Source organism: Lampris incognitus, chromosome 20, assembly GCF_029633865.1.
Source record: "Lampris incognitus isolate fLamInc1 chromosome 20, fLamInc1.hap2, whole genome shotgun sequence".
NCBI lineage: Eukaryota > Metazoa > Chordata > Actinopteri > Lampriformes > Lampridae > Lampris > Lampris incognitus.
The window spans coordinates 26,662,978-26,684,845 of NC_079230.1; the positions used below are offsets into that span (position 1 = coordinate 26,662,978).

At 48.7% G+C, this 21,868-nt stretch overlaps 1 protein-coding gene across 1 annotated transcript in view; it reads right to left on the minus strand.

Moving 5' to 3' along the window:
* Nucleotides 1-8,222: 8,222 nt before the first annotated feature.
* Nucleotides 8,223-21,868, minus strand: part of tbc1d19 (TBC1 domain family, member 19) — a 30,687-nt gene continuing 17,041 nt past the window's right edge. The window contains exons 13-21 of the mRNA XM_056300644.1: nt 21,506-21,568; nt 16,152-16,236; nt 15,972-16,016; nt 13,943-13,975; nt 13,698-13,807; nt 13,305-13,396; nt 10,948-11,063; nt 10,557-10,627; nt 8,223-9,273 (exon numbers count right to left, since the gene is read on the minus strand). Coding sequence (XP_056156619.1) covers nt 9,199-9,273; nt 10,557-10,627; nt 10,948-11,063; nt 13,305-13,396; nt 13,698-13,807; nt 13,943-13,975; nt 15,972-16,016; nt 16,152-16,236; nt 21,506-21,568 — 690 coding nt within the window. The 3' untranslated portion in view covers nt 8,223-9,198. The remainder of the gene's footprint in view (nt 9,274-10,556; nt 10,628-10,947; nt 11,064-13,304; nt 13,397-13,697; nt 13,808-13,942; nt 13,976-15,971; nt 16,017-16,151; nt 16,237-21,505; nt 21,569-21,868) is intronic.

Below are 21,868 nucleotides of genomic sequence, written 5' to 3' on the forward strand. Positions count from 1 at the left end.
GTCAGTTTAGGGTTTTGTACAAATAGTGGCTGTTGAAAAACCAGAAACCATACATATTTCATTTTAACATTTTACATTTATCTCCATACATATGGATTCCACTTCAAACCATGCCAGAGATTAATGCAAAAGGGTCAAGATTTGCATTTCTGACAGCTGAACGAGCTTCCTGAGTATTGAAATTTATCCTATAGAAGGGGAAACTGCTGTGAGTGGCGGGGTTGAGCTATGCTGGGACTATTTGCACTTGTTAAATACATCTCCTCAGAAAACATCATGCTGAAAACCGCTGACGACAGATTCTGACCTCAACTTGCAATTTTTTGGCCAACTTAAGCTCAAATCTAAATTTTGGATCTCATTTGATTGAGAGGGCACACATCGAACACAACACCTACCAGCCTTCCAGTGGAGGACTTGGGAGAGAATTCCTCACGGCTGAGGTGACCTTCAATCCCACTTCAGTCATCAATGACGGGTCTAGCTTTTACAATGAGGCAGTCAATGCCGTCATGCATGCCGTGCATATAGCCAAGAGGGGGTCGTTTGGTTTGTTCGACCTACCCCCAAAAAATGAAAGGTCCTTAAAGTCTAACTAGAGCCTATTCAATGAAACCAAATCAGCAGTTATCTGAGGAACAAAATACGCCCATAGTCACCACCTTTTGGACTGGGCAATAATTCAATATCACCATTTCCATCCATCTATTATCCAAACCGCTTATCCTACTCAGGGTTGCGTGGATGCTGGAGTCTATCCCAACAGTCACTGGGCGGCAGACGGGGAGACACCCTGGACAGGCTGCCAGACCATCACAGGGCCAACACATTCACACCTAGGGACAATTTAGTACGGCCAATTCACCTGACCTACATGTCCTTGGACCGTGGGAGGAAAGCGGAGCACCCGGAGGAAACCCACATGGACAAGGGGAGAACATGCAAACTCCACACAGAGGACGACCCCCAAGGTTGGACTACCCCGGGGCTCGAACCCAGGACCTTCTTGCTGTGAGGCGACCACACTAACCACTGCACCACCGTGTCGCCACAATACCATTTATTGTCTTTAAATCGCTTTGTATCGGGAGGAAATTTGGATTTTGCCATATCATGACGCACAATTTTGACGTTTAAATCAATGACAGTGACAATGTGTTACCTAACGTTTCTCACAAAATGAGGTCTGAAATATTTGAGAAGCTATTACGCAAAAACTGGTTTTGAATTAATGTCATGTTTTACATAACGTGACGGACCGTATTCTTAAACATATTAATATACGCTGACATACCCTGCACGCCGAGCGCTTTGATGTCCAAGCCAGTCATTCCTGACTTTATGGAGAACATGAGCACCCGATTTCCATAATGTGGGGAAAACACCGGAGGAAAATCAGATGGAGCCAAACACAGCCGGTTTATGGAGATAGGTGAGTGTTGTGCTTTGATCTGAGGGGTTATTTCGTTTACAGCCAAGGGCATTTCTTCTACAGGCTGCACCGGCATCCCCATGATGCATCATCGTCCCACAACCACAATCCATCTGTGTCATCTATCCAACCCACCGTGTAGGTGCATGTGGCTCTCGAATAATCAGCCAGTCAGTCAGTGTTGCAGGAGGAAGAAAAAGAGTTGCACCCCAACCGCATAGCCTCCTGTCATCGGCTTATACCTGATTAGTACAATTACAGTAAATAGTCGTGTCACTGTTGCCCTCTATCATGCATTCCAGTCGTGCCGGCATTCCTCGGCAATGTGTAGAGAGAGAGGGGGGGGGATTCTGCAATCACTTCCCGGTTTAGGACTATGCAGGCTGCATGTGCATTCCCAGAAATTTCTCAGAAGTTAACATACGTGAAAAACAACAGTGGCAGGTGTGTGTGTGCGCGTGTGCGTGTGTGTGTAACAGTGCAATTTCCCTTACCTGCGCTGGCCACGTTTGAAGCATCAGTCGACTGGTTGGGGAGATCATTCGAGTAAGCGCTCTCCAAGCCCAGTACCGCATAGATGACGAGTCCACGTAGCAGAAGATTCACTATCTTGTGGACGCAACTCATTTTTTTAAAAGAAATCTGATGCGTCTTCTTATCCGTGCAAAAAACAAAAAAACAACAAAAAGGTTATTACAGCAAGTATGGGCAATCCCAGAGGAGCAAAAAAAAAATGTGCAAGTGTAGTCTGGATGGTGCTGCACGCAAAACAATGCGCAGTCACCAAATGTGCCTTTTTTTGGTACAAAGTCAATGAACACGTCGTGCCACAAGAGACAGACCCGTTTAACCCACACACAAAAAAATGCACCAACTTTAAGATCCAGCAGTTTGTGGAACAGTCTAGATCTCGGCAACACTACCGCCTAACACGCACACACAATAAAGGCAGTCATTGTGAATCTACGATACATACATGTAGACTATATCCTCTTGTGCAAAGGTAGTCAGAGGGGGCAGACTGGTTTATGAGATCCCCCCCCCAAAACAAAAAACAAAAAACTCCAGTATAACCCCTAAGAGGTAAGCGCCATACATTACTGGGGTGACTGGGAACTACGTCAACCGAACCCTCCATGCATTTCAGCTCCCGACTTCATAGAATTCAAATGCAGACAAATCTACGAAACCGGTTCTTTTTTGCAGAAGGAGAACTCCTACGGGGAGGGGGGAGGGGGGGTGCACATGCAGCCTATTTGGAAACATATACAAACACACATACACACGCGCGCGCACGCACGCACAAAAGCCCAACAAAATCCCTTATCGACAGCAAAAACACGCAGACAAGAGGCGAAACCTCAGCCTGGGTACCGTGGAAATCCGTAGGCTATCGGACCCCCCCCCGGCGGCAAGTGTCGTATTAGATCCTTATGTAGGCCTGCGAGTCAGGACCAGATAGTCTCTGTACTTCCACGTACAGTATGCAAACATCGGCGACAGCTTCAGCATACTGAACGCGCAGCGTGTTGACGGAGGTCCGCCTCTTCAAACCAAAGCGGCAAATCCCATTGCACAGAAACACAAGATGATTTTTTTTTCTTCTTCTTCTTCTTCCTCCCTGCAGATTTCCCCCGTCGCTTCTAATCCGTCTTCGACCTATATCGCGTCGCGGGCGACGTGTACATACTTTCTATACGAAGTTCAGGTCGGGCTTTGGTGGCTCCGTATGATCCCGTGTCTTCCCGACATAGCAACTGCTGGCCGGCTGATGCAGGGGGAAGCCTGGAGGGCGGAAGTCAGTATGCAAATCGTTTTGACATCAGTAGGGACCAAATTTACCCCCCCCCCCTATACACACACACACACACACACCGTGCAAGATACTCCTTATGAAATGATGCAGTGGCGAGTTATGGCTTCTGTCATGCAGCACTGAGCGCCATTACTACTTATTGTATTCATTACACGTCGGGTGCAGCGCGCCAGTGACGCGTACAACTCGAGCGTTGTATCGACACTGCGCCGAAGTCGAATCTGGATGTTGAACTGCGTCCAAAGCGCAGGAATCCTCGTCAGAAACTTCGGGGGTGTTCTTCTCTCTCTCTCCACCCCTCCCCTCTTTTTTTTCTTCTTTCTTTCCTCCCTCGTCACGGTGACGCGACGCTCGCCGGTCCATTGTTCTCCACTTCCCACTCTCCTCGCCGGCCCTCCCAAGTTTCTCTCCCTGCCGCGCTCCTCCATTGGTCAGCGCGTCCCAACATGGCAGCGTGTGATTGGTTGCCCCTGACAACAGGATCCTCCCCCACCCCCCCACCCCGAGGACGCTCTGCGAGGCGGGAAACGGCGGTCCCATCCTGCTCCGGGGGCTGAGCTGTTAATTGACGAGCGGGAGGCCAAGGACGAATCGTACATCACGGGTCAGGGTCGCAGTGTGCAGGAATTTTGGTTTGGCGAGATCAAATAAAATCACCATGACTCACCGGCAACGACCGAAGGGGCGTTTTCAGCCCTCTAGCTCTCGGTTTTAATTAAGAACCGTCACATGGCGAGTAAAGCACGGAAACAAACACCCGCTGATACGCGCCAAGTATGACGTCATCAGGAGAGCAATTAGTAAAATCGTTAAGTCTGAGTGTGTGTGTGTGTGTGTGGCGTATATTCCGGTTTCCTCTGACGGATACCTACCCCCCCTTTCAGTAGCCCACCTGACGTCACTGACGAGTCTGCTAACACACCTGGTGCGCTATCGACAGTTCTGAACATCCCCTCCGCTCCCCCTCCACATGGCGGCCTTGGGTTAAAAGCCAAAACAAGACGACTGGTCGTGTCTTCGTCCCCGTGTGGAGTAACTCCACTCTTGCGTCTCGAAAGGGAATATGAACTCATGAGTGACTGAGGAAAAACGAGACAAATTGATAGCACCCAATAAATACTAAGTAGGCCGCTATTGGATACTGCACAGAGTAGAGTGGCTGGGTTAAACGATACCGTGGGGATTTATAAGAGATTCGGTGCAAGTGTGAGATAGTAGTGTAACGTGCATGGATAAGAAGACACGCTGGCCACTGGCTCGCGGGTCTGACTCTTTAGTCGAGCGGTTAGCGATGTCTCCTGCGGTGCGGGCGATACGGGTTCGCTTCCCGGCCGCGGCGGTTCCTGTGGTTGCGTTGTCCCCCGAATTCGCTACAGTATAAAGAAGTGTTGAGAGTTCTTTGTGTGTTTATCCTGTCCAATAAAACGTTATATAGGTGTCATCCTGGTTATGGGTGTCATCCTGGTCCACAGGTTTAACCGTCCTGAGTTGGTTGCAGGTTGCAAGTAAGGTTGGGTGGCCAAAAACGTGAACCCTATATTTTAGGTGTCATCTTGTTTGTTTGGCTATCGATCGGTTAAAACAGCAACCCCCCCGGGGACATTAATAATCACCAGGCAGAAGGGACGTCCATGTTTTGAGAAACATCGGGTTCGCAGCTTTAAGTCTTTTTTTAAGTTTCATTATCAGTTTAAATGTAGGTCAGCCGGTTCATGTCGAATGTTGGCCTGTGCACACTTGTAGGTGAAGTACAATAGGAGACACTGTGAAGTATTCCTGGTTTAACTACTCCACCAATCCACCAAACGTTATGTACACTACCATGAGGGTACACACACACACACACACACACACACACACACACACACACACACACACTTTTCTCTCTTTAGTCCATGGATAGAGGGTGTCTGTCCTATATTGTTGTATATTGTAGTGATTGTGAAGCCCTTCAGGACTAACTTGTGATTCTGGGCTACACAAATAAGCTCGACTGGACTAGTTTATGAATACACCATGACTGTTACATCCTGAAATCTTTTGTCTCAATACATGATGCATTTCATAGGCCTGATAAATAGTTTACGATTTGGCCACAGACTCATTTTATACAGCTGTGCATTCATTTAGATGAATATTGCCCTGTCAGCACTTGGCCATGATGCAACAAAACTCAAGGACTCATAGTTACTGAGTAAGACTTGGTAAGAAATTTTTTTGGTTTTAAAAATCATGGGGTTTTTGTTTTTTTGCATAAAAAAAATGAAGGATGTGTGTATAAATACATTGTCACATTAAAATTCTCTTTCCAGCCTGGAATCAGGGATAACATATAGAAAATGCTATACAATATACAGCGCATCCGGAAAGTATTCACACCCCTTCACTTTCCCCACGTTTTGTTATGTTACAGCCTTATTCCAAAATGGATTAAATTCCTTTTTTTCTCATCAATCTACATACAATACCCCATAATGACAAAGTGAAAAAGGTTTTGTAGAAATTTTTGCAAATTTATTAAAAATAAAAAATGAAATATTGCATGTACATAAGTATTCACACCCTTTACTCAGTACTTGGTTGAGGCACCCTTGGCAGCGATTACAGCCTCAAGTCTTCTTGGGTACGAAGCTACAAGCTTGGCACACCTATATTTGGGGTATTTCTGCCATTCTTCTCTGCAGATGCTCTCGAGCTCTGTAAGGTTAGATGGGGAGCGTCGCTGCACAGCTATTTTCAGGCCTTTCCAGAGATGTTCAATGGGGTTCAAGTCTGAGCTCTGGCTGGGCCACTCGAGGACATTCACAGACTTGTCCTGAAGCCACTCCTTCGTTGTCTTGGCTGTGTGCTTAGGATCGTTGTCGTGTTGAAAGGTAAACCTTTGCCCCAGTCTGAGGTCCTGAGCGCTCTGGAGCAGGTTTTCATCAGGGATCTCTCTGTACTTTGCTCCATTCATCTTTCCCTCGATCCTGACTAGTCTCCCAGTTCCTGCCACTGAAGAACATCCCCACAGCATGATGCTGCCACCACCATGCTTCACTGTAGGGATGGTATTAGCAAGGTGATGAGAGGTGCCTGGTTTCCTCCAGACGTGACGTTTGGCATTCAGGCCAAGGAGTTCAATCTTGGTTTCATCAGACCAGAGAGTCTTGTTTCTCATGGTCTGAGAGTCCTTTAGGTGCTTTCTGGCAAACTCCAAGCGGGCTGTCATGTGCCTTTTACTGAGCAGAGGCTTCCGTCTGGCCACTCTACCATAAAGGCCTGATTGGTGGAGTGCTGCAGAGATGGTTGTCCTTCTGGAAGGTTCTTCCATCTCCACAGAGGAACGCTGGAGCTCTGTCAGAGTGACTATCGGGTTCTTGGTCACCTCCCTGACCAAGGCCCTTCTCCCCCGATTGCTCAGTTTGGCTGGGCGGCCAGCTCTAGGAAGAGTCCTGGTGGGTCCAAACTTCTTCCATTTACGAATGATGGAGACCACTGTGCTCTTCGGGACCTTCAAAGCTGTAGACATTTTTTTGTACCTTTCCCCAGATCTGTACCTCGATACAATCCTGTCTCGGAGGTCCACAGACAATTCCTTTGACTTCATGGCTTGGTTTCTGCTCTGACATGCACTTTCAACAGTGGGACCATATATAGACAGGTGTGTGCCTTTCCAAATCATGTCCAATCAATTGAATTTACTACAGATGGACTCCAATCAAGATGTAGAAACATCTCAAGGATGATCAATGGAAACAGGATGAACCTGAGCTCAATTTTGAGTGTCATAGCAAAGGGTGTGAATACTTATGTACATGCAATATTTCAGTTTTTCATTTTTAATAAATTTGCAATAATTTCTACAAAACCTTTTTCACATTGTCATTATGGGGTATTATGTGTAGATTGACGAGAAAAAAAAGTAATTTAATCCATTTTGGAATAAGGCTGTAACATAACAAAATGTGGGGAAAGTGAAGGTGTGTGAATACTTTCCGGATGCACTGTATGAATATAAATGTATGTAAATAAAACATATAAATTATATATTTCTATATGTTTATATATATTTCTATATAAATTATATACATTTATATAAATATAAAAACTTTCCTTTTGTTATGGCTTAAAATCCCTAAAGCTAGCCATATCTACAGTTTAACCTATTAACTATCATGCAATATCATATTAGGGGCCAAAACCTCAGCGTGCCACTTTCCAAATGCATATACACTGACTGTAAAGACAGGGTTGAAGAAGCCAGGCAACCTGACACTGCCATCTACAAGACGTCTTTCAGCGGGGGCCAGTCACACACCAATGATGGATAGAAGGCAAGACACCCCTGTAATGCAACACATCAGCCACCAGGAGGGGCCGGCATTTGGATGGGCTATGTGGTGGGAGATGATGGCTGCAGTGGGAGTCAAGCTTCGGCGGGGGCCAAAGGAGGTGCATGACAGATAACAGAGCCGGCCGTGATAGTCCTGGTAAACAGGTGGCAGATGTAGCTGGGACCAGCATGAAAGACAGACAGACAGAAGGGGGGGGGGGTTGAAAGAGGTGAGCAGCATAATTCGATATGCGCACACGGGGGGCCGCAGTGAAAACGGCTGCCAACAGGAAGGGAGGAGTACAGCAGATGCCGGGAGGGAGGCCTGAACAGAGGGCCTCGGCTCTGCTACCTGTCAATTCTCCATTTCATCCTTGCCAGCTCGATGCCTCCAGTGAACTGCCGGAGTTAAAAGGAGTGCGCCCTGACCAAATATTTACCCTCTCACATAATAGTGATATTCAGCGAGGGACCACGCCAGATCAAACAGGGACTGTGACCAGATTCAGTGCCTCTGTCTGTCCAACAGCTGTGTTGTGCTGAAGAAGTCATCATGAGGCAGGCAAAACAGATTTATTGCAGTTAATAAAAATCAGCTGTGTCATTTAATGGTGCGACCAACTTTTCATCCACCAGAAATGTGATCTTGGCATTGATTGGCAACGAATATTGTTAAGACTGAAACTGCAAAAAAAAAACAACAAAACCACATTCGAAAACATTCAAAAGAAAGGTCACGGAGTAATACTACAGTGGGTAATACAGTCAGGAAAACAGGGAATGAGAGCACCTGTGAGGGACAATATATGAAATGCAGCACGGAAGATTCAAAACACAACAACAGAAAACAGACTTCCATAAATTAACAAAATAAATACTGTGAGTCAAAGAGCTCGCTCTTCTCATTAGAAAGCAGTCATGAGGTGTTTCTCGGTGTTCGTCCGCAGTACAGACAACTCAAAACCTTTTCACGACAACAGTTGCGGAACACAGACGTCTGTGGCTTTCCGCTGTTTTCCAAAGCGGTGGCACGTCGTAGAACTTCCAGTCTTCTCGCTAATCAGCCGGCCCCGTCTATCTAATGGTGCTTTAACATGCGGCAGCGACAGGGCAGAGTAAGCTGCGAAATCTAATTAACACTTCATTAAACGGGCTCGGAGACGATGCCGTTGTTCTCTCACATGATGCTATCGCAACACAATTAACTGCTTCATGCAACTGGTGTCCTAATGAGCTATGGCGCTGGCCCGAGCCCTGGCGTGCATATCGTCTTACACCCAGGGCATATGGCTTAAGCAGACTATGGTAGCCTTGCTCGTCCGCAGGCTATACTTACATACCGTATAATATCTAATAACATGATACGTGGTCAATATTATTTATAGAGCATGCGTGCTGAGGGGGTCTGGGTGGTTTCTTGACCTTATGCAAGAGTAATTATTAAAGTGGGGAATGTCCCCGGTGGTCAGACATTAGGTCGTACCCTCAATAGATGATCGATGGCGCTAGCATGGGAGCAGCATGGCGGCGGACTGGCTCTTTTGTGGTCTCTCGTTATTGCCCAAGTGGTATGTACTGTATGCGTGCACGCACACAGACACACACACACACACACAAACAGACACTGACCCATCCTTAGACAGCGGTGGCGAAGAGGAAAATCTGGATGAGTGGCATGACCTTCAGAGTCGAGAGGTCGGCGAGGACGGCCTGCGGTGAGGTTGTCAAACAAAACGCAGATCAGAAAACCCACTTGTCATCGTGGCTCACACGCAAACACGTGCACGCCCACGCACACTGAACACACATATGAACAAACCACGCACACCAGCCGACAACGGCCTCCCCTCTGACCAAACCCAGCGAGCACCCGAGACAGAACATCAAGTTCCTCTGAGAAACATGCTTCAGCATTTAAAAAAAGAACTGTGCTGAGCAATGTGCATGCTGATGATGCAGGTGCCTCGACGGATGACGGGTTACGCGCAGGGATACGCCGCTCCCCACCCTGGCCTTTCGGGATCGGGCGCAGATTAAATTTAGGAACCCTCTCATGTTTACAGAGGGGGGGGGGTTCTAATGTTTCAATGCTGGGCTCGGGGCTCTAAAAATAAGGGAAGGAGCACTGTGTTATGATATCTTTGCTCCGTCGGGCCAGCTGGTAAATGAGCAAGCAGATAGCGGAGAGTGCCAGGCAGCGTCTTAGACCATCAGGTCAACCTTGACGCCCCCTGTGTTACAGCCGGGATTAACTCCCCCCACGGGGAGGGGAGGGGGACGAGGGGCAGATGGTTCATGGGGGAAGAGTAGGGGCGAGAGGTGCACGAGTCATCATATGGTTTATGTTCCCTCTTGGGTCACAGGATAGCGGGACCACAGTGTGGCTGTAAAGCACAGAGGCTGCAGATTTACCTTACCGGTTACTGTAACAGCGCCTCAATGGACGACACGAATCTGCACGAGCGCAAAACTGCCTTGCGTGTGGCCATCCGGACATGAGCAATAAGCCGCACCTTTAGCCCAGTTCACACGGCACATGTTGATAGGTGAACAGTAATTTATCATCGGACCCGGCAACATGGCGAGTGTGTATCTGCTAACAGACACACGCTGGGTTCGAGGCGTAATAATCCCCACCCTGCTCTATTTCGGTGGACACGGGAGGTCTGGATGGAGACCCGTCCGTGATGATCAGGAGACGCTGGACATAGTTGCCGGCAGAGTTGCCGGAGAAGAGCGGGTGTAAAGAGCCGGTTATGGCGGTGAGGATTCCTAAGTGTCCAGCCCAGCGCTTTTTTTCTCAGGCATGTGCAAGTAGAAGACTGGGTTACTGGTACTGGCTGGTCATCAATGGCTATTTCTAACCCGTCGTGGGCTCTCGCGGAAGGGAGGGGGGGCAAGGGGGTGGTCTGGGACCAAAGTTTCTCACACACACACGCACACACACACGCACACACGCACACACACAAACCAGTGCACATGGGTCAACTCACCTCAGCTGAAGCCAGTGACGTCACCTCCATCAGATTCTCAGCGCGGAAGGCAAACACGGCAGCTGCTAGGACTTGGGGGGTGGGTGGGTGGGGGGGGTATAAATAGGTATTTACAGGAAAGGAGGGTGAGGAAGAAAGAGACAGAGGGGAGCAGAGGAAGACAGGATGTGGTGCGGGAGGGGTGAGAGGAGAATGGTGGTGAAGAATTGGGGGGGAGTGGCAGAGAGAGAGAGAGAGAGAGAGAGAGAGAGAGAGAGAGAGAGAGAGAGAGAGAGAGAGAGAGAGAGAGAGAGAGAGAGAGAGAGAGAGAGAGGGAGGGAGAATAAATCATTAGAAATAATATTAAGGGCAGCGGAGGCTCTGGCTGGCAGTAGGCCTCGTATTGGCGTACCTGCAACTATCTCCAGAGAATCGTAGCCCAGGATGCGATCCCAGAGCAGGAGCAGCTGGTCAGTGGACAGATAGCCGGAGAAGGCGCGTACCATCCACTTGAAGGCAATACGCAACCTGGGAACACAACGGTCGAGTCTGAGGGCATGGTGAGGTCTTCAAATGAAAATGTCAGAGCTGCAGATCCTCAGAGTACACATAGCATACTGTACATTACTATACCCTGGATCCCTTTTACTTGGCATTGTACCACGGGGGGGAGGGTTGAGCTGCAAATTCTTTCAGTATATGAACATAGATTATTTTACTTCACAACACCTAAAATGATGTTTAGCTACGTTTACATACTGTATTTCATTTTTTCACGTTATATTGTTCAGTTATTCCTCGTACCAGAAGCTCAGCCAATCCGGTTGAGACTGAAGCTCTACGTAGTTTACATGTGACTCACAGCAGTGTCACTATTACAGGGCAAGACTGTGTTTGCAGTAATCCACCACCAGATGGCGCGACTGGTTTAAACATTTTGCAACATTGCTGCAGGACGTCTGCTCATAGTAATATTTTGAAGGAGTATTTTTGAAACGTTACATGACAGGTATGTTGTATGTTTACAGAAAAACAACACTTCTAGTATTTCATGAGGATGTTAAAGAATGTGTGCGGTAAGAATGATCTTTTCTTTGGGGTAACAGTTCTTTGAATTTAGATATTCCTGGGCTTTTTTTTTTTAATCCGTTCAGACAGACAGACAGACCGATAGGTAGATCGATCACACACACACATACATCCCCCCCCTTTTCTCCAAATTGTACTTGACCAATACCCCACTCTTCCGAGCCGTCCCAGTCGCTGCTCCACCCCCTCTGCTGATCTGGGGAAGGCTGCAGACTACCACGTGCCTCCTCCGATACACGTGGAGTCGCCAGCCGCTTCTTTTCACCTGACAGTGAGGAGTTTCACCAGGGGGAGGTAGCGCGTGGGAGGATCACGCTATTCCCCCTAGCCCCCCCCCCGTACGAGTCACTACTGCAGCAACCAGGACACATACCCACATCTGGCTGCACCTGCAGACACAGCCAATTGTGTCTGTAGGGACACCCGACCAAGCCAGAAGTAACATGGGGATTCGAACCAGCGATCCCCGTGTTGGTAGGCAACGGAATAGACCGCCACGCCACCCGGACACCCTACACATTTCCCCTTTGCCTCGTTAATTGCATCATAATCATTTCAGTCAGTGTGCATTTTCAACACGAGGACCTTCATCAAGAAGACCACCGTGCAGTACCTGTGTGGTATTTGGACACACAGAGAGCTGGAATCATGTAGGGATCTTTTTTTTTGGGGGGGGGGGGTTTGGCCCCTTTTTCCCCCCAATTGACTTTGCCAATTACCCCACTTGTGCGAGCCATCCCGGTCCCTGCTCCACCCCCTCTGCCGATCCGGGGAGGGCTGCAGCATGTGGAGTCGCCAGCCGCTTCTTTTCACCTGACAATGAGGAGTTTCACCGGGGGGACGTAGCGCACGGGAGGCTCGCGCTGTTCCCCCCAGTTCCCCCTCCCCCTTGAACAGGCGCCCCGACTGACCAGAGGAGGCGCTAGTGCGGCGACCAGGAGACATACCCACATCCGGCTTCCCACCCGCAGACACGGCCAATTGTGTCTGTAGGGACGCCCGAACAAAACGGCGGTAACACGGGGATTCGAACCGGCGATCTCCGTGTTGGTAGGCAACAGATTAGACCACCACACTACCCGGACGCCCCTGTAGGGCTCATTTTAAGGCGGTCTGCAGAATGCTGCGCTCATCTGAGAATGAACACCATCAAAAACAACAAAAGAGAAGATCGCTCCTCCTGCGACACTAAAAGGCTACTTCAAGAATGAACCGCGGAGTGTTTCTAAGCCCTTCAGAGTCCAAATATTTACACTCAACCAACCGGAGGCGACCTCGGGCCAAAGCTAACATGGACTGAACCAAAATTTTGATTCATAGTCACGGATCAGTCTGACAGGCCGGAGCGGTAACGCTGCAGCACATTTCCCCATTTCTGTATTTGCTCTGACAACACAGGAAGCACATAACACTTCTTTTCTTTACTGCAGGGGATTTAGAGACATCAGTGAAAATAGAAACTAGAACAGAAAGTTGTGTCTGGGTTTACCGTCCCCTCATGCCAATATTTGCGCTGTGCATGTAAAGCATGCGGTAGTATTGTATGCAAAGTACCATTCTGAAAAGCTGGGAAGCTGGAATGAATACGAGCATGAGGTGTGCTCGTAGGTAACTGCCCCATGTGATGCGCTGCGGGGTAACGGGAGGGGGGGGTTGTTCTTTCTTGTGTGGGCTACTCACGGCTGTGCGCCTATCTGTCGCAGGTGGTAGAAGAGCTGGGGGAGGTGAGTCTGCAGCAGACGCTCGAACTGCAAGCACAGGGACACGATACCCTGCAGGGGGCCATGCACACACGTATAATACATTTGTTTAGATACCCACACACACACGCACACACACACACACACATACATACGTACATACAGGCACACAAACCATAAAAACGATCTTGCCGTCCCCTGGCAGAACACACTGACACAATATTCACAACAGTAACGGTTTATAAACAGAAAGGACACTAGACATGCAGCACAGACAAACACAGACACACACGGCGCCTCTCTCAAACAACCACACACACACACACACAAACACACACACAGTGAGAGGTCTGAGATTGTGGTGTGCGCTCACCGAGGGAGACGAGGAGATGGAGTGCAGTCTGAAGAAGTAACGCACGTACATCTCCCTGAAGACACTGTACAGCTTGGACGGCTCATTGTAGAGGAAGCACAGGGGCGCCACTAGACACACACACACACACACACACACACACACACACACACACACACACACACAGGTCCGTACGTGGTCCTCGGGTCTACACCCTGCTCATATGCCGGTAACTGGGGGGGAGGAAGGGTACAAACCATACTCACCATACATTGAAAAGCCGTGAAACGGGATGACACCTGTTCAGGGGAGACATTGTCGAGTCAGGGCTTGGTCTGCAACGCGACCCTTTAAGTGTGTGTTTCATCATCATCATCATCATCATCATCATCATCATCATCATCATCATCACGCAGTTCATATTGTATGGCTCCTGGATAAAACACCAGAACCCACCCAACCACTTTGTTCTGAGTTTACACAAGTTTGTGGGTTTTTTCCATCCATTATCCAAACCGCTTGTCCGGCTTAGGGTTGCGGGGATGCTGGAGCCTATCCCAGCAGTCACTGGCCAGCAGGCGGCGAGACACGCTGGACAGGCCGCCAGGCTGTCACAGGGCCGACACACACATTCACACCTAGGGACCATTTAGCACGGCCCAGTCACCTGACCTACATGTCTTTGGACTGTGGGAGGAAACCGGAGCCCCCGGAGGAAACCCACACAGACACGGGGAGAACATGCAAACTCCACACAGAGGACCACCTGGGACGACCCCCAAGGTCGGACTACCCCGGGGTTCGAACCCAGGACCTTCTTGCTGTGGCGACCGTGCTAACCACAGCACTACTGTGCTGCCCCCCCCCCCACACACACACACACACAATTTGTTTTATTCCTCTATCCATTTCGTTATCTCCATTTAGCTTGTCCAATTCCTTGTCCTCTTAAGGCCGCACCATGTCAGCTAAGGTGGTTGGGAAGTGTGTGGACGTCTACGAACGGTCTCCGATACACGTAGCGCCAACCACGGGGAACGTGACATCGGTACGACGTGTTTCATACACACAGAAGGAATTCAAAGTGCTTCACATCAGGCACAAAGAGGCATTAGATAAGAAACACAGAATACGATCAGAAGACATTTAAAAAAGGAGCTAAAAGCGATACCAAAGAGTAGAGAAACATTATAGCAAACCATCATGATCGGCCCATCACGCCATTTCTCCCAGATCCAGTTTTGTTTTTTTATATATATTTTTCTTTCTATTTCTCATTTTCTTGCTGTGAGGCAACCACGCTAACCACTGCTCCACCATGCCGATGATAACAATTTGTATTATTATACTGCTCTCCTGAGAGCACTACGCCATCATCAGTCTGGTCCTGAAGGAGCGCGGCGATGAGACGGAACTGAAGATGGACTGTAAAAGCGCCCCAGTGGGGGAGGAGGAGAGGACCAGAGAGGGATGGAGGAGATATCATTTGGAAGCCATCAAACAGACATTTGGATACGGAGCTCAACTTTACATTTTATGGCCGCCGTCAGTCAACACACTGTTTACTCAAATCAAAACCTCCATCGCACTACGGCTGTTTGTGTCTCAGGTCCAACTTTACTGGTGTCACGTCAAACCGGTCCCAGTCTTCAGACCAGTTCTCAGACAGGTTCTGATGTTTAGATGGCTCTGTATAATCTGGATACGAGTTCAGAATCATCTGAAAACCCAACAAAATAAATTAATAAATTAACATCAGCCTCATCGGAAACTCCACTTTCCTCCCACAGTCCAAACACATGCAGGTCAGGTGACTCGGCCATACTGACTTGTCTCTAGGTGTGTGTGTGTGTGTGTGTGTGTGTGTGTGTGTGTGTGTGTGTGTGTGTGTGTGCGTGTGTGTGGGTCCTGTGATGGCCTGGTGGCCTGTCCGGGTGTCTCCCCGCCTGCCGCCCAGTGACTGCTGGGATAGGCTCCAGCATCCCCGCGACCCTGAGGGCAGGACAAGCGGTTTGGATGATGGACGGATGGATCTCTCATCTTGGAAAACGTAAGAGGTTTTAATGGAACGGCGGCAATATGTCACTTTTGTGCCGTTGCACAATTTCCTGAAATTTGGCAACAGGAGAGAAGAAAAAAAAAAGCCAACTCTTTTCCAACATAAAAGTGCCAAAAATTTACTTTTCCAAGAGACTTTGGAACGTGTTTGATAATGTTAAATGTTATATTTGATATTTATTAACACAGATCCCCCATAATCCCCCCCCCCAGGTGAATGTCAGGAGGTGGTCTCACCATTTGGAGGATACACGACAGCACACTCCTCACTTCCTGCCGTCCCTGTGGGCAGAAACACACACAGTGACATGCAAGATGTGTCCAGTGCTGTCTGGACCTCCCAGTTAAGATTCCTGTGTGTGTGTGTGTGTGTGGGGGGGGGGGTTGCTGCCCTCGGTAAAGGTCACGGCATCTCACCCTGGATGTAGGATTTAGGAGGGGTGGCGCTGTTGTAGCTGAAGTGTTCCAAGATGGCCGTGTCTCGAGAAAAGCACAGCAACACCTACGGAAACAGATGTATGTTTACATTTGCACTTAAGATTTAGACAGACGTGCACGCACACACACACGCACACGCACACGCACACACACACACACACACACTTACAACTGATGTATTTCCATCAGAGAAATTAAATTCTAATAAAATAAAATACTCTTTATTAGTCAATTTGTACACACACACACACACACACACACACACACAAATGAAATTTACTGTCTGCATTTAACCCATCCTAGTTGTGTAGCTGTGTAGCTAGCTGTGTTGTGTAGTTGTGTAGCGAGGAGCCATGGGCAACTGCAGCACCTGGGGACCAACTCAGGAATCAGGGACATCTATTGGTCATTTCATTCCATGCACCTGCGTACATGAAATGAAACCAAATACTGTTCCCCCCAGCCCACAGCAGTGCAACACAAAGACAAACACACACATCCAAAAACTACAACAACACATGTATCCAAACCACAGAAAAGCTACAAGAACACATATCCAACATATCAACAAAAACAAAAAAATTCACTGTCCAAGAGAGCGAACGGCAGGATGACTGTCAGACTGCCGGTCTGCGTGGGCTAGCAGTTAGCTTAGCCTGCCCCGCTTGCATGTCCTGTCCAAGCAGGGCCGTGGTCCCTGGGCCCACCAGACGCGGCAGACCAGGTTCCCCCGGCCGATCCAACGTGAGCTCTCCCAGCCAGACACCTTCAACACACCTCCCCACACTCCACAAGACCACACTAAAAACACAGCCAACTCTAGGCGAGGCCGCCGCCAGACCGCCATCGGTGTTATCGGAACTGCTGGTCTGCATGGGCTAGCAGTTAGCTTAGCCTGACCCGCTTCCGCGTCCTGTCAGACCGCCCTCGGTGTTTCCTCCTTAGACGCAACTCCAGACAGGGCCGTGGTCCCTGGGCAGACCAAGCTCTCCCAGCCGATCCAGCGCCAGCTCTCTCAGCCATCAAACGAAAACACAAACTTAAGATGCGGATGTGGATAAAGACATTGCATGGACGGTACTGGGTGAGGCCGCCACAAACGTAAGTTCATGCCGCTATCTTCCCACACCGGTACTGGGTGAGGCCGCTGCAAATGGGAATCCACACAGCCATCTTCCCACACTGGGAGCAGGTGAAAAGCACTGCCCTGGTCAGGGGCACAGACAGCAGTATTAACCCTAACATGCATGTCTTTCTGATGGTGGGAGAAACCCGGAGCACCCGGAGGAAAGACACGCAGACACGGGGAGCACATGCAAGCTCCACACAGAAAGGACCTAGGATGGCCTGGGGTTTGAACCCAGGACCTTCTTGCTGTGAGGCAACAGCGCTAACCACTGGGCCACCGTGCAGCCCCTAATTTATATATAATTGAAACAGAAGTTAATGTGGTGTATGAAGCTTTGAGGAAAAAACATTAGTCACATGGTCATGCTACCTAGTAGGCCTGCAATCTGTATGACTCATAGAAACACACACACACACACACACACACACACACACACACACACACAAAGAGCAGCTTGAATTGGAGGCTTGCACACAGACACACATAGAAAGACACATATACACACTGCACACACAAAAATGAGGGATTGGAGGGTTGCACATGCAGGCGCACGCGCACACACACACGCACGCACGCACACACACACACACACACACACAGTATTACTCTTGTTGAAAAGCGGGGACATCTCTTAATACATGTGTATTTGTGAAATAGTGAATGGTGTGCTTGAGCGTATTTCATTTCTCTTGAGAAAGGAGTCGATTAAAGAGGCCCACCTGTAGCCCGGCTCTCTGGATTCACCTCCTCGAGCCTTCATTGAGCCCCAATCAGTCGCTTCACTATATAACGACATAAAAGTAATGGGGGGGGGGTCAACCCAGTCCCATGTTTGTGTCTATGAATGGATTTCAATTTTCAGTCGCCTCTTAAACTGAACTGGGTGGTGGAAATGATCCCTCAGGGCGACCCGCCAAATGAGACCAGGAGTGGTTTGTGTGGGAGACCTCGTTATGTGGAGGATTACTGGAAAAACCTCAGGAGACGAAGGCAGGGGCATACATCCAGACTGCCCCCGTCAGTCCCCCGTCAGACCACATCATGACTCATGTCTGATGGAGAGCCGGTAGTCCGCCATCCTGCTTCAAGTATCACCCGTTTTATTTGAGTTGGATCATGAACTGTGAGGAGTCCCCTTCTGGCCCAGCTGGAAACAGCCAAAACTAATTAACGTTTACCTATGGAAACATAATCATCACTGCACTGATCATGTCAATGTTTAAGGTTACAAAAAAACTCCTTTAAGAGTTTACGAATGTAAAACTTTCACAGCCCGGACACGTGTAAGAGTCACGTACGACTGTCACATACTTTCCAGTTCTAGTAAGGTCAGAGAATACATTTCAGATAGACGAATCAGGAATCAGAAACACTTTGGCATTTCATTTCATTTCATGTACGGAAGTACATGAAATGAAATGAAATGAAATGTTGTTTCCCCACGCTCACAGTAGTGCAACATAAAGACAAAAACACATATCCAAAAACTACAAGAACACACACAAGAAAAATACAAAACGTCGCTCTCCAAAGCCAGGATGACTGTCGGAACGGCCGGTCTGCATGGGCTAGCAGTTAGCTTAGCATGCCCCGCCTCTGCGTCCTGTCAGACCATCCTTTGTGTTTCCTCCTTAAGCGCGCTCCTGGCAGAGCCGTGGTCCCTGGGCCCACCAGACGCAGCAGACCAGGCTCCCTCAGCCGATCCAACGCCAGCTCTCCCAGCCAGACATCTTTGACACACCTCCCCGCACTCCACACGATGACACCAAAAACACAGTCAACGCTAGGTGAGGCCGCCGCCAGACCGCCCTCGGTGTTATCGGAACCGCTGGTCTGCATGGGCTAGCAGTTGGCTTAGCCCGCCCCGCTTCCGTGTCCTGTCAGACTGCCCTCTGTGTTTGCTCTTCGGGAACAGCTCCGGGCAGGGCCGTGGTCCCTGGGCCCACAGGACGCAGCAGACCAAGCTCCCCTAGTCGATCCAGCACCAGCTCTCCAAGCCATCAAATGAAGACACAAATTTAGACGCAGACGTGGACAAAGACACTGCATGGATGGTACTGAATTCACGCCGCCATCGTCCCACACCAGTACTGGGTGAGGCTGCTGCAAACCTGAGTTCATGCCGCCATCTTCCAACACCAGAAGCGGAAGGTAAATCTTCAATCACGTGTAAATTCATCCAGTGGGAACTTCTTGTTGCCAAGCATCCACCTGCTGACAACACAGGACCCCTCCCATCTCCCCCTTATGTGTCGAGGGCTAAGCGTCTACTGATGCTAACCCATTAAGATGCCCCTAGATTTCTGAACCCAATACCAAAAAATGTGTAGCAGCACTCTGGGAATGTTGTGCAATAAGAAGCACTTTGCAAGTAAAATGTATTATTATTGCCATTATTATTCAAAATGATGCACCCAAGCTGAAATGGCTGCAGCTCTAGAACACTTTTGGATATACGCATGATCATGGTCTCTCCAGAAAGTATAGCTTGTTCCTCAAGTGTCAGATTTGGGTTTTCTCCTGAGCCCATGACTCAATGGAGCTATTGCTACAAGTCTTACCAGTTGCCTCTTCCAATTTGATGACATAGTACCAAAATATGAGCATGTTTTTCATGGTGGATATGTATAGAAAGACCTCCAAAATGCCCATTTGGAGTCTCCAGATGGGCATTTTGTGTCATGATGTTGTGGGCCTTTTTGACTGTGCAACATATATTTGTACCTTTCATCTAGACTGCTACGTCAGGTGCCGGTGTGTTTGAGCAGGGTAGGATCAGGGCAAAGTCAACCAAACTTTATAGGCAAAAAATATAGTGAGTCCAAATGTCAGCTCCCTGCCAGAGAATGACATCAACCATAGAACCGATAAACAGAAAAAATAAGTAGGACCAGAACATAAAGCAAAGAGACTCGGCCTATAAGCTAGCCATGAGGAGGGGTTGTTGGTACGCACGACCAGAAAGGGTTGTCCAACACCAATTCACCTGCTTCAGTCGAGTCTCACAATCTCAATGCTTCTGAATTCTTTCACTGCCTAGTGAGTCCAGGATCTGTCAATATTGACCATAACACGGTCGCTTTGTTCCCACCACACCTGTGTGCCCAGCGATAAGACGACTGCAGGCTGACATCATGTTCAGTAGCTCTGAATAAACCACTCAGTGGGTCCGTTATTAGTTACCTATCAGATAAAGGCAGAAAACGCAAACAGACCTGTGGCTAACAGAGTAGGCCATTACAACATCTCCGACACGCCGTGCACACATCGTCATGACGCTCTCTCGCCGTCCCGGATTTACGTGCAACTGGAAATAGCTAGCGCAGCTTTCGACGAATGCCCTTAAAACACAGTAAACTTGCTGGGTTGGAAGTCTCACGGTGCTTATGTGTTCAACCAAAATAAATTGTTGAGATGTGTGAACTGATGTTGAACAGTGTCAGAGTCGTACTAACACAAGGGTTTTGTGTGCCCGGTGCGCAGCAACACCTACTTTTATCACTGCTGAGGAGAGCGGGAATACGAGGGAAACGCTGAAATGTGGACCTAAATACTTTTTTTTTTGAGTTTTCCCCCTTTTTCTCCCCAATTGTACCCATCCAGTTACCCCACTCTTCCGAGTCGTCCCGGTCGCTGCTCCACCCCCTCTGCCAATCCAGGGAGGGCTGCAGACCACCACATGCCTCCTCCGATACATGTGGAGTCGCCAGCCACTCCTTTTCACCTGACGGTGAGGAGTTTCGCCAGGGGGACGTAGTGTGTGGGAGGATCATGCTATTCCCTCCAGTTCCCCCTCCCCCCTGAACAGGCGCGCCAACTGACCAGAGGAGGCGCTAGTGCAGCGACCAGGAGGCACATACCCACATCTGGCTTCCCACCCACAGACACAGCCAATTGTGTCTGTAGGGAGGCCCAACCAATCCGGAGGTAACACAGGGATTCGAACCGGCGACCCCAGTGTTGGTAGGCAATGGAATAGACCGCTACACCACCCAGACGCCCCAGAAATATGTTAACTAGTTAAATGCCAGAAGTCAAGTCAAACAGCTTGCAATCCTGTGAAAACTGCAGAAAGAGAAAAGGTGAAGAAAGACAGACTCCTCATGCTGCCTGTGCACTGTGGACGGATGGAGGAAATGGGTGCACATAAACGAAAGAAACAAACCGGTGGAGAATGAAGGAAGAAGAGTGAGAGTGAGCCCACCTGGTAGAGGAAATCTTCAAACACGAAGTAGTGGTCATCATTACTGGCTGTGAGCTTTACATCCTGGTGGGTAGGCCAGTCGCCACAGGAGAGAGAAGAACATTTAACATTCATCACTTCCGACGTTGCAGCTCAGTGATTAAAAAACACCAAACGTATGGACAGTAGCCAGAGTATACACCAGAAGCCGAAAAAACATCTCAGAACCATTTCAGGCTTAAACTTTAACATATTTTCTGTAAATATTGATTATGTACTATCCATAGCAGCTGTTGGGGCAAACAAAATAAAAACATTAGCTCAATCAATCAACCAACCAATCAAACTTTATTTATATAGCAGATTTCATACATTAAAATGCAA